Source organism: Metopolophium dirhodum, chromosome 1 (genome assembly GCF_019925205.1).
Source record: "Metopolophium dirhodum isolate CAU chromosome 1, ASM1992520v1, whole genome shotgun sequence".
NCBI lineage: Eukaryota > Metazoa > Arthropoda > Insecta > Hemiptera > Aphididae > Metopolophium > Metopolophium dirhodum.
The window spans coordinates 71,369,542-71,384,730 of record NC_083560.1 but is presented as its reverse complement, the minus strand read 5'-3'; the positions used below and the strand labels follow the sequence as shown (position 1 = coordinate 71,384,730).

General features: G+C 25.9%; 1 protein-coding gene across 2 annotated transcripts in view; it reads left to right on the top strand.

Moving 5' to 3' along the window:
• The window catches only part of LOC132934540 (cell growth regulator with RING finger domain protein 1-like), a 46,085-nt gene that overhangs the window by 8,257 nt on the left and 22,639 nt on the right, over window positions 1-15,189 (top strand). For both annotated transcript variants that reach the window (XM_061000858.1, XM_061000859.1), the window contains exon 2: window positions 2,856-3,010. In XM_061000858.1, the coding sequence (XP_060856841.1) occupies window positions 2,856-3,010 (155 nt within the window). The remainder of the gene's footprint in view (window positions 1-2,855; window positions 3,011-15,189) is intronic.

The window sequence follows — 15,189 nt, the reverse complement described above, 5'->3', positions numbered from 1 at the left end:
GTTAATTTGTTTTTAATATTTACAATAACGAACTGCTGATTTATGTATTCCATTAACTGATAAAAATGAAAGATATTGAAAGTAAATGTTTAATTTTTTAGGATATTTCATGAAAACTTCTGGTCATGACTAAATACAAATATTTACACTTCAATGACAGTCTAACCAAATATTGATGTTCTTTATCCAATTTATTTTCTGATAGTCACCGTTTTAATTAGATAAGGTATATTTATTTTGTATACAGACATACAGTACTAATATGTATACAAATAAAATAATTATTGAAACATCAAAAACAATATTTATGTATACCCTACCAGCTACCTATTTTTTAAATAATTTAATGATTTAACTTGTTCAAAAATAATATTATGCGTGGTTGACTAATTCTGACAGTAACAGTATCCGTTAATCTACGTCCATCAGTGTAAACGACTTAACACTATATAGTACAAACATTGTATAAACATTAAACAATAAAAAATAGATGGATTATTAAGGATTATTAGTTAAAAATGAAAAGGTTAGATAATTTTATTCAAAACTAAACTTATTCTACATTACAAAAATTAATATAAGTACATAATAATATTCTTATTCATTTAATTAGTTAAAATCCAATTTTGAAATTAAAACAAACTATAAACAAAAAAACCCTATTTAAAAACAACTTACTATTATGGTGTCAATATTTATTAGGTAAATCACGTTTGCAGATTATTATGAATGATACTAAATATTATTGTTGACATTACATTTAAGACACGTTCAATAGATATTTTATAGTATAATAATATAATCATAGATTAAAATTGTAACTAATACAATTTTTGATTTTATTTAAATTTCCCTAAACTTCATTTATGCTTTTATGAAATAAATTTAACCAAGTTACTTAAAAATGTATTTACATTTTATAAAAAATGTTTGGAGATATACCTAATTACGAATAAGTTATATTTTTAGATTTACTTATACCATAGTTATAATCGAGGTTATAATGTAATTAAATGTATACCTTTTACTAAGACAAGACATTTTTTTCGGTATGTCAAATTATTTTTGTGAGTTTAATTCTAGCTGACCTTGTTATTAAAACTGCATATAGTTTGTACCGAGGTTTGTACAGTATAGTTAATAATATTGTTTCTGGTTTTAACATAACGGGACATCAATATATATTTATATCAAATTATTTTTTAGGTCAATATTTTATATAGGTATGTGTTTTAGAATTTGTATTGGTTACGAATACTAAGAGTCGAAATAACGGAAAATATAAAATATTGGTTGAATAGTAATGACTAATGAGTAATGAGTAAGCGATATTATTAATAAAGAATCAGATGAAACTTGCAATTTAATAAATGCTGTGTTAAAAAAAAAGTTTACAAAATAATTTTAGATTATGAGCGGAACGATGTATCTATTGGTTTAACAATGTTATGTTTTTTTATATATCTGTAGACAATTTTTATAATAGAAAAAAATGCTTTAATAATTGAGAAAAACAGGATAGTTATGTACAGTAATATAACTAACTAAAACAATTAATTAAGTACAACATTTGAAAATTATAATATCATTAGCGTATTCATTTCTAGACCATATTTGCGTATACGAGGTATATTTATACCAGTGGATATTTATACCAGTGAACCTAACCTAACATAACCTTTTGTGAACCGTGTGACCCCCTCTTAATTAATTTATTTCCATAAGCGGTGACCACACCAAAATGTATAACATTTATATCTATATAAATGAAAATTGTAATATTTTTTCATTTCATTAAATCAGAATAGATACATAAGTGTATAAATTAATTATAGGTACCTTACGTTATATTATATAATATTTCTTTACATAATTTGAAGTTATAAAAAAGTTAATTTTTTTAAAAATGTCAATTTATATAAATTTGAATTTAAACGATTAGGTAGTTATTAGTAATAAGTTGTAAGGTATCGATGAACTGAGTTATCCGAAAATTGTTGGTCCACTCTTTGCTCGCCTAAACTTTAGATAATTATAACTAATTATAGTATTATAGGTACTCATTCAAATTCGATTTTTCTAAATGGAAATTCTGGGATGATATTCTGCTTAGAAATATTAAATTAAAAATGTATGTTATCATAGGAAGTAAAAACTTGAAATATACCTAATAACGATAAAAAAATAGTTAACAAGTATAATTGTTTTATCAAAAATAATGTTTGTAGTACCTATGGCTTCAAATTATATATAATCAATATAGGTACTTTCAAAAATGTTAATATTCTGTAATAAACTATTCTTACTATTAAAAGAATCACCAGTAAGGTATACATGTATATCAGTTATTCTTATTTTATTGTAAAAAGTATTGAAATTTTAAAATTGTTTACAACCCACATTACACCTTGTGGTGGATATACGTTAAAACACGTTACATTTTGCGTACGGCCAATAACCAGATCAATAACCTGTTTACCGGATTATATCTTTAAAATAAATGATTTTTTTTTCCATTAAAGTTCTCAAATTCAACAATAATTATTGTGTTACCATATTTTAACTTACCTACCTACTATTGATTTAAATAATCATTTAATACTTACAACAAATTGTATTATATTTTATGTTTAAGTAAATTATAAGGTTCGGGAAAAGTATATTCGATATCTGTTCATTGACCTCGTTAGTAGTTTATATACCAAATAATCGTTCAATGAACTTAGTTTTGTGTTAATCGTTGGACTAGAGACATCTAACCAATAAATTATGATTTATATTCTGGAAGATCTTAAAGTTTTTTTGATTTCAATTTATCATCATTAAATAATTGTTTTGTATTGTTTACATTTTAGGAATATGACGGTATTTTGGCTGCACGGCGAAGAACTAATGTTTGGTGGTAATGCCGTACATCCTGTTCAACAAAGGATACCACAGATGAAAATGATGAAAGTCCACATACCGTTCACATTTAAATTACATGAGACGTCTAATTCTTCTTACTCAGGTAAATATTGTTTTTTATAGATAAAATATACTTGAGAACATTCAAAGAATATACATTTTAATTCATCAATTAAAATATGTTAATAATTTTTATTTTTAAAACGTTTGATTACCATACAACTATAAACTTTTTTTTATAGAAATACCTATTTAATAATCGATTTTTACTACAAATATTTATACCAACAGCAATTTAATGAGTGGAATGCAATTAGTCACGATCGATACTAACATTAAATATTATGTTTAAAACTAATTAAGAGTTACATAAGTTACATTACTCATACATTATTAAAATTGTTTATAACATATTACATTTTATCATTAATTTGATTTTGAATTTACTTTAACATATTTTTGTCTTTTTATTGAGTACTTAATTATATTTTTAAATGGGTTAATAATAATACCTCAAAGGATACTATTTTTTGTAGCTTTTAAAAATGTCCACGAGCTGTAATTTAAATTGTTTATAAGAGAAAATCACTTTTGTTATAGAAATATTTAACTTGAAAATATTCAAAATAGCCAATTTGTTGATATAGTTTTTAGCAAAATATTAATGGTAAAAACGTTTATTTTAGTCAATTAGTTTTTTTTTTTTAATAACAGTTTTAAAGTATCGATATTTATTTGGAGTAAATGTATCCAAACGTACCTAATACTTTTTTCAAATTATTCTTTTGGGGAATTTTCCGACATAAGTAATTATTTACTATTCATATAATCTTCATAGTTTTTTCATCCATATAACTAGTATCAATTTTTTATTTTTCATTTGTCGGTTTTTCCCGTTACATCTTGTTTATAATATTAGACTTAAACGAATGAAGTATTTATAACGAGAACGGCCCTATAGGCATATTTTATTCCCTACTATTTATATTTTGCATAGGATTAAAAAGCTAAACGATTTAGTAAATAATTCATACATTTACTTCATTTTAACTAAGAAGATGTATTACACGCATGTGTTGTCTCCGTTTCAGCGAACTAACGCATAACATATGTCAAATCGTACGTTCAGAAGAGTCCATTTTATCCTGTTATTTTTTATAATAGAATGAACTAGCTAGATTCTTCTGAACTTAAAATTTTCTATGTGCAACCTCGTATATGTTGTATCTGTTCAACTCATGGACAACATAGCATATTTGTGTTTTACAGTTCCGATAATGTGTTTAAACTCAAATGTATAAACATTATATTATTTGTGTTCTCTCGTTGTGTTTTAACATACTTTAATTTTGAGTGAGTTATGAGAATTTTTAAATTTTAATAATTTACACGCTCATATTAAAAATAAAAATATCGTAAAGACAACGAGAGAACACAAATAATGTTCTTGTATTTAAGTTTGATAATATGTAAATTTACTCTAATGTTTGAGGTAACAACACAAAATTGGAATTACTGAACATATGTTTTGGTATGTTATCCCTTATGCGTTAGTAAGACAGAGATGACAATACATGTGGGTACGACGTCTTCTTAAAAAAAGTCTGTCATTACGAAACTAATACTCATTCAAAAGTACTTGTCGACCCTCGTGATGCAGATACAGAACTATACAAAATTATATATCCTATAAAGTAAGCGCATCCTTGAATAATCGTATTTCATAATATTGATTCTATGTTTGCTTCATGTGTTTCTATAATATTATAATAAAATATCCATTGCAATTAAATAATATGCATTTATATTTATAATTAGATCTTGTTTATTAATTAAAAACCAACGAGTATTATGAGTACCTAGCCATATATGACGCAGAGCTTTTAAAGCATTTGTTAATTTTAATTGTATGCATTTTAAATTAAATCGAATCGATTATATGTTATATACTACCTAGTTTATTGTCTGTTGTGTATATAATATTGGTGGTAAAGTTCGACTTTTCTTCATACAATAATTATCGTAATAATTTTTTTCGATGATAAAGTTATTATAATACAAAGGTAGCACGAACATTTTGTTAACATTTCACTGAAATTAAATGAACCAATGGTTCGTTTTATGTTATGTTTAAGTTACCGACAAATACTCAAAGATCCGTTTAACATAATGCTATAAAATATTTGTGCAATCCAGTATGAATGCTTTAATTTTCAGAAGTACGTATCGTTTTATAAAAATAAAATATGGTTTAATTTAATATGGTTTTGGTGTATGAATGTTTTGAACCACTTTGACAAATGTGGATGATTTTTTTTATCGTTAAGCCTACTGCAGCATAGTGGTTCAAAATAATATGTTTGTTGTTGTGAATATTTATTTATTATTTATTAACAATATTTATATAACATAAATCTTAATGTTTTTAATGTTAATATTATTCCTATAATATTATGATAATACGGTGCACCCAAATAAATTATAATATTAAATTATTATACTTTTATACTGGAAGAATTAATATTGAATTTTATTTTAAATAAAAGTAATTAGGTACTCGTGGTGTATTTTTAATCCATACATACTGAGTACCTAGGTCTTAAAACTCAACTAGTTTTTCGTGGTAAATACGACAATTTTTATTTATGATAGTATTAAAAAAAGTGTATCTATACATGAAGTACACTTAAATATTATTATTTTTCAAAATGCTTGTTTTGTTTCAAGTGCTAAAATGAATCATTATTTTTATCATTGCCAATTTGATTTTCTTCCATAGAATTCTATGTACCCATCAAACATCATAGGAATGCCAACTCGTGAAGGTACTGAAATAGTAGTGGTTGAATAAGATATAGGACGCCAAAAATCATGCATATTATTCAATGCTATTTTTATAAATTATTATTCTATTCATTGGCTAATAATATTTAATTATTAGCGCAGTGTACAAACGACTAAAACGAGTATATTAACTTGAAATTTCAATCTTGTTTAACTAAGTAAAACTTAATAAATTATTGGATTCAATTATTTTATGTATATCTAATTATCAAACGCTGTTTAATTTCAAAATAATTATAAATAGTATTATTTAAATGTATTAGAGAATTTGTAAAAGTGTACCTACTTTTGAAATTTAAAGTTTATTGATATCGTTCATTTATTATTAGGTATTATTCAATTTGAGTGAATTCGACCGGTTTTAATTTTCATCATTATTTATTTATTTCAATCTGTTATAATAAACATAATATAGTACATATAACCTAAAATACCTTAAATATCAAGTTATTTTATATTTTTGAGTAGGTACTCACATTTCTGTACAAACATGGACTTCAAACAAATAATTTTCAAAATATACCCTCTTCCCTGCTTATATTGTTGTCAAATTTGCATAAGAAAACATTGTGAATACGATTATTCTTAAGTCTTAACTGAATTTAATTAAGTTAAGAGCTTGTAAAATCTTCTGTGTGATAATTACTTATTAAAAAATTTGTTTTCCTACTATTTTAAAAAGTAATTGGGGCAGCTATTCTACACAAAACCGGTACCCATACAGTCCCGGTACAGTTTTTTTTATAGTTGGTACCTAAACAACGGATGTATGCTTCCTTGATGTTTATTATTAATGCTATCACAAGAACCCGGGATAAAACTGTAAAGTAATGATTCCAACTTAAGTTTATGTATTTTAATATTTATATTTTTGAAAATTCATGTGAAGTAGTCGATTTTTATAATTGTACCTATCTATTATATTATGCTCTGACATATTATTTTCTTTTCTTTCAATTGATAGGGATTAATATTTAAAAAAAAATGAATGTAGGTATCCAATACATATTATATTATACTATCTTATTTAAATGTATTTATGCCAATAAACCTTTATGTATTTTTCGCTAAGAAATATAAGTAATTAATTAAATATTAATTATATTATGATGTATTGTTTAAATTATTTATTATTCGATAGTCATAAAAAGCCAAGGAAGTCGCTCTTCTGGATAGTATAGAATTCGGTGTACCTCGTCATTGAGTAAGTCACTATTGTGGATGTATTAAATTCGAATTCAATCCTAAATCGTTGCATACACGAAAAACGATTACTAATTATTGAATTATTACGATTATACTAATTTTAATAGAAATAATATAATCTGTAACCAATGGCAACAATTTAAACACCTAATCAACAATCGATTTTCGTGAGGCGAAAATATATAGGGGTTGAAAAAATAAGCTTTAAATATTTTCAAATCTAAAGAGGACAAACAAACTAACATTCATGTATATATAGTATGTATATTGTATATAAATTATTGTTTAACTTGTTTTTTTGAAAATTGCAAACTTAATAGTTACAGTGGAATATTTCAACTTTTGATAGGTTAATCTACGATTAATATTTTTTGAATCACAACAAAATAAGTAGGTAGGTAGTAGAGAAATCGTTGCATTACTTACTTATACATACGTTGATATTATATAACACGTTACATTTCGCCAATATTTCACTTCAAACACTCATAAAAAATGATTGTGACTTTACATCAGTTTTTTTTTATTCTAGTAATAATATAGCAATAATTGCAATAATCGGTGCAGATACACTGATTATAGATATTGGCAAACCTCTGTCCTATGATAATACGATAAACATTATTGTAGGTGACGAAGCTTTGTGTTAAAAAATTATTTACCATGTCTAGCATTATTCATTTATAGTAAAGCAATCTAGGAATAGTATCTAGAAATGCAGATGGGTAGTAAAATATTTAATTAAAGACTCACAAGAGCTGTTTGTCAACGCGTGTTTGAAAATGCGTTTGGTATCTTGTGGGCTAGAGAATATTTTGAATAACAATGCGAATACAACCATATACCAGTTCTGTTTACAAAATTATTTTAGCGGCTTTCTGTCTGCACAATTTATTATGTCAAGACCCTGATTTTGACTCTAACAATCAATTTGATGATGTTTGATCAGTTTTTCAAATAAACCTACAACCAATTAAAATAAATAGTTACCCAAAGATCTTTTAATAAAATAGATAAATATAAATAATATGCTACAATTCGCACGTCTACAACTTATTGTCATGAAAGGTGATATTGTTTGTCTGTGGTAATTTTGATTACCATTATAGCTACAGAGTATACAGATAGAAATAATTCCACTACCTATCTTTAAATTTGTATTTTATGGACATGTTGATATTTATTTTCCTATCTCCTACCTATATTAGACGGAATGACACCAAAACATAACATGAAACACGTTTTTCTGAAACTTTGGGTAACATTTTAAGACTTGTTTGTTACGTAGTATAGTATATAAATATGCATAGAAATTTGTATGACACATACGGCATGCATTTAGAACGAATCTACGCGAATAGAAATATCCCGAGTCTTAACTCTTAACGCGTGGCATAGGAGCGCATGTTTCGTGCTAATGGCGTTTTCCTACATTTACAATGATGACATGTGTGTGTTTTTGTCGTATCCGTCACTATGTTTTGGAGCAGAATATTTTCAATATTAAAGGTAGTTTCTATTCTAGTATAGGATTTAAACAGCGCAAAATTAAAGACAATCAGTAAGTACCTATAATATTTATGTAATACCAGTTTTTAACTAGTACAATTTTTAAAATCGTTGTCTCTTTTTAAGCTATTTATAGAAATTACAATTTTTCAATCTTTAATTTTTCTTTTGATTTATGTTGATAACATTTTTGTTTATTGGTTAAAAATCTTAAAAATGTAATACAAGGTTCCTCATCAGCAACTCATTTATACTTGGTATATACCCTTTCACAGGAGATGTAAACGACTCGCCAAAATATTCTTACTAAAAAATGTACCCAAAAATGAATCCTACAATTTCAACTCCTTTCTCGAAGTGTATCTTTTACTCCTGGTGTTATGTCCAAAATACTCTTCCGTTCTTGCCCTAACTGCACACTCTCGCAGCCACTCGTATAATTACATTATTAAAACCAACAAGCTTTCACTATATGATACTAACTTTCTATTTCTACTATCAATCAACAACTTAAAAAAACTAAAAATAAAAACTTCTTAAAACCATGCACTAGCATTTATAAAATCTTTACCACCCACTTATGTCATCATCGTCTTTCCCGATTATATCCACAACTTTTATCCGCTATTTCTTCTAATTTTTACTAATCGCTATGTTCTTTTTTACCAGCTGGGTTTTCATTTGACATCCCGAAGTTCCAGATTTATTTTTCTAGTAACTAAACACCCACTGCATTTTAGAACACGACCAAATGCTTCAAAATAATTTAAATACCTAAGAGAATGTCAGCGCACTATTTGTTTTCTCTCTCTGGGCCACGCGCAACATATAATTTTTGTAACAGGTGATTTTACTAAAAATCATACAAAACGATTTTAGGTGTAAGCGTTTTATCTATATTGCGCATGGGCTTGAGAGAGAAAACAAATATTGCGCTGACATCCACTTAAAACAATATCGTCCTTATAACAAAACAAATTTATATCGCCACCAATTAAATTGTTTACATTCAAACTCTCTTTTCTAATCTATTCAAATTTAATATTTTTCTCTTGTAATCAATATCAAACATATTTTATATTCTCTAACAGAATCAGGTTTTGACATTAAATTCTTTTGTGAGTACCATTCAGAAATAGCTGGTAACAAATTCATCAACAGACAAGCCAAATCCATGGCATCCCTTAAATCCCCCATAATATGAAAATTGCGTGGTCTGAATTTACCCAAAAAGTTTTTATTGAGAATAATTTTAAAAAAAGGTATACAATTTGAAAAACTTATCAATGCTAAAAATATCTTAAAAAGAGCCAAAATATTTCGAAAATGTTACCTTACATAGAAAATGCTATTATAAATATTTCGTGTCAACATTTTAAGTGCCTACAGTTATAACTTTTAATTATTTTTGAGTTACACCAAAAAAGTATAATTTATTTTTCCAAAATTTGTTTTTCACATTTTTTTTGTTTTATTGACGCTTTTAAAATTTACTGAGAATCTTCAATTTTGACCTACTGAATGCACCAACTAGATTCACTTAACTAAAACATGCTGATATCGAAAATTGAAGCATTTTTACAACCTTTTTTTTCAATTGTTAAAGACAGAAATAAAATGTTAATTCCATTATTTTAATTACTTTGTCAAAACTTAATAAAATCAAATTGGTAGGTACTAGATTCTTTGTTTAATAGCAAATACCTAATTAATTAAATAATAATTAATAAAATTGAATTTTTTTTTTTTGTACCAAGTCGATTTAAATAATTTAAATATTTGATCCCTAGCAGAAAACCGTTATTATACCTAGATATTCATAAACAATTTAAACGAATAGTTATTTTTATTTTTGTAACAAGATAAAATCATATAAATATATATATAAAAATATATCGGTATAAAAATGTCAATGTATATTTTCTGTGATAAATTTACAAAAAATCTAAATCTAATTAATTCGGTGTACCTAGTTACATTTATTATTTATTACATTACTGTAATATTAGTTTATTTCTTATGTACTTATAATAATAGTATAAATGTATATTAAGAATAAAATGTATAGCATATGCAACGAAATATGAATTGATGGTGATCAGACACAGAAACCCGAAAAGAAAGTAAAAAGAAAGTGGTTATTACTAATGCAATATATTATTATAATCTAGCTGTGTATGTTACGTTACATCCGAACCAGTACAATCCTTACTGTTCAAATTCTAGAAAGTGTTAAACGGATGTCTGAATAAAAAATGCGGGGTTATTACGTTGAATATTATGCATCTTTTTACTCTGATAAAACAATCAATATGTTTCATAAATTAGAGCTATTTTTATTGCTATTGTACTATTGTACCTAACGCGCTTGTGGTAATCGACTGCATAATTTATTGTCATTAATATTTTGTGTGCTTTGGTTTTTAAAAATGTTGTTCTTAGAAATTGAGAAGCTAACATATAGGTATTTAGTACAAGTACATAGAGCTACATGAAAGTTATTTTTATTTTTAAATTTATTATTACCTATTATTTAATAATTCGAAAACTGAATAACTGTAAGAGACATTTCATGTTAAAGTTAAACGTTGATAGGTAGGTACTTATTCGATCTTCGATCTAGTAATATACATGACTAGGTAATCAAATATTTCTATGTTAATATAAAATAAATAAAGGATTTTTCAGTTTAATTTATTATTACATTCTGAGCGTAGCGAAAGAATGTATTGGTTTTACAGTGATGTGTGATGTGTGATGTGCGATCACTCATGGGACAATAAATTGAGTGCGCTCAACATGTTTTGCATACATAAAAGAATCAAGCTGTACAAATAAATTTTAGAAAACACATAAATGAGAAACGTGATTTTTACTATGAAATAATAGATACAAATAGGAATAAAGTGATAAATAATAATTAAATAGTGATAATTTTTAAAAGAATAATTTGTAAAATGCTTGTTATAATATGAGGAAAGTCTTTAGCTTATATAGTTTGTGACATAGAAAGAGAGTATACATACACACACAAATTAGTTTTATTTGTTTCTTATTTCCAATTTATGTAAATATTGTAGAAGTTGAGGTGCATTTTATAAACATTTTTTTTTATTGATTAAAAATACAACTTCCGGCTTTATATGCCATTCAATTTTTAAGTTTAGTAGTTGTGCACGGTGCACCTATCCCAAGGTTCTATCAAGGCTCAAAATTATTACAAAATAGGAATCTCTATACAATAACAACATAATAGTCAATGATAAAATCATACAATAATATATTTTAGAATAGTTTATACAATGAGTTAATTGTTATAAGTCAAGTTACACCAATTTCGTTAATTTCAGCTGAATACCAGTTACGATTTTATGGTCAGGTGTAATATATTAATTTTATAATTTCATTATATACTTTATTTAATAAGATAAATCATAGAGTTACAGCGGAATCAATTAATTTCAACAGTGTAGGTATATTACATACGGAATACGGTGTGTCTTATTGGCAGACGACAACATATTTTAGTAACAATAAGTTCATTAATTATATTGACTAAAATCATGTATTTATTTATTTACAATTAAATTAAATATAGTTTAAAACAAAATCATAATTTTTCTTATTAAAAAAATATAGATACGAGTTACTTTTACCTATATTTTAATCAATAAACGGGGTGATTCTTTCAACAGTTAAACACTCATCGTCTCCGCAATCTGGAAAATTATTAACTGTTTTGAAAATACTGATTTTCATAATTTGAAGTCTTACTATAAAACAATTTTTTTTTAAAAAAATAACATTTTCACTTGTTTTTATCGTTATTACATATATTTTAAAACTTTAACTTTTGTGAAAGACAACACGTATTTAATTTTATATTCCTAAGCAGAATATGTTTCTGACAATTTTTATGTATAACAATTTAATTTTTAACGAGTACCTAGTGGACAAACATTTTTCCGACTACCTGATCCACTCATCAAATCATTGAATACTCATGAGTCATGACTTATTCTTAACTATTCATCCGAAATTCGATTTTTTTACATCAACTTTCCTTTAAACATAATGATTTATATAGATACCTACATTTTATAGCTTCATACATTGTTAAAAGTATTATTACAACTTTCATTATAAGAAAATTATTTATTTTATTATTTATTGATATTTGCCCTTTTTAGCGTATTTCATTTACTTTGTGTATGAACTGTTGTTGGATAAATAGAATACACGAACAATTTTACAAAGACCTAAGATCAACTGCACAACAGGCGTATTTAGGAATTTGTCATGGGGAGGGTCCAGATAGTTTTCAGAAAACAGAGCTGAGGGGGGACAAAGCCCCCCACACCACCTAATTACTGTTTATTAAATAAATATACCATTTTTATAAGACGATTTAAAATTTTTGAGTTTTCGATTATTAAATAATAATATGTACAAAACAAATTTAAAAAAAGCGGGTAAGTGGATGTCGCTCTGCTGTACAGTAGGTTACGAGTGGGTCAATGTATAATGGATTGTATTAAACTTGAATTCAATGATATAATATCATTGTATAAGAAAAACGTTTCTGAGCGGAGATGATTTGTCAGTCTGGATATTTTATATTGTCATAATTTATTATAAGGAATACTGGGAGACTACCAAGGAGGTTTTAGACCAAATAGATCCACCACAGACCAAATATTTACTATTAGGCAGATATTTCAGAAAATATGGGAATTTGATAAGGAGGTATATACTTTGTTTGTAGACTTCGAGAAAGCATACGATTCCATACATAGACCAACACTATTTAAGATAAGAGTTCAATATGCCAAAAAAGTTAATTAACCTGATTAAAGCGACAATGGAAAATTCTATATTTTAATCAATAAACGGGGTGATTCTTTCAACAGTTAAACACTCATCGTCTCCGCAATCTGGAAAATTATTAACTGTTTTGAAAATACTGATTTTCATAATTTGAAGTCTTACTATAAAACAATTTTTTTTTAAAAAAATAACATTTTCACTTGTTTTTATCGTTATTACATATATTTTAAAACATTAACTTTTGTGAAAGACAACACGTATTTAATTTTATATTCCTAAGCAGAATATGTTTCTGACAATTTTTATGTTTAACAATTTAATTTTTAACGAGTACCTAGTGGACAAACATTTTTCCGAGTACCTGATCCACTCATCAAATCATTGAATACTCATGAGTCATGACTTATTCTTAACTATTCATCCGAAATTCGATTTTTTTACATCAATATATTCAGAAAAATGTTTTGCTGCGAGATATAAAATTTAAATGTGTTGTTATTAAAAAAAAACTAAACTTAAAAAATTATAGGTATCAAAAAAAATTTAATCAAAATATAATATGTTTAACCATTATTAAATACCTATTACTTGTTACATATAATTACCTAGTATTTACATTTTATTTCTTGCAAAGCATATAATAGTGCTTATATTATTCCTAGTTAAAACGATTTAAAAACTTAATGGATATGTGCACGTTGTCTGATACTTTATAAAATGAAGAATGTCAAGATAAATTCACATGGTTTTGTTAAATTAAAATTTTTAAAATCATATAAGAGATGGGAGGGGAATTAATCATTAATGAAAAACAATAAACCAATAAAAACTTAAATAAATGGTTCTCGGTCGACCTTCATTCGCTACATTGACATCAATGTAGCAATGACCACACTTATACACAAATAATTAATACACGTAATTTATTTACTGAATCACTATTAGGAATTTTAATGTTTAGTTCACTCGCACTGCTGAGTGGGCACTAGGCATTGACAAAATGTGAACAAACTATCCAGGAAGGCACTACGCGCATCTAATAGTAATCCAAATAATCCTATAATACAATATAATTATATATAAGATATTTCTGAAATGAGAATTTAAAATTCAAAATTCGTAAAATAATAAGAAAAAAGTATAATATTATAGTCACATAGGTGACCAATAACAATATAACATTAATCCACGATGGATTAATGAAGACCGCCTCTTAACGCTTTGATATACTATTACCGAGTACCTTAAAAGTTAAAAGGAATCGAATTTTTTTTTAATTGATACTCTAAATTAATGTAGAAAAAACACCCAAAATTTAGTAAGTATTCTTATTTAAACTTATTGTCAGTAACATTAATATTCCATTTAAACTCGAGTGTTTAATATTTAAAGTACCTATAATCGATATGTGATCTAAAAATGTGCTTTACATAAAAAAAAATACCCGCATAGGCGTGCTCAGGTCTCTGGTTTCAGGGCTTTAGGTCAAATAGGGCTTTTAGTGTACGTTTTCGAAATAGTTCCCGAAAATTCATGATAATTAGGTAGGCACATGCTAATTATTGGCATAACAAAAAATGGAAAATTGGGTTTTTATCATTTTTTTTTTTGGTGGGGGAAAAGGCATTTTTAACGGTCAGCTAAGTGCACAGGATCTGATAGTGTATGGTAAATATGGAGTTTTCTCCGTAAATGACGATTATTATTACTATTTTTTTTCTTATGGATCTTATGCATCGGCAACAAATTATTATTATTTAATACATTGTAAAAATGTCTGCTGAATACTATTGGCATACACAATTGGCTATAGACTATGCCCTATGGCATTGTATTGGCTTATAAATCCAGAAAATTTACTTAAAAAAATACTATACATTTTTTTATTTTTATATT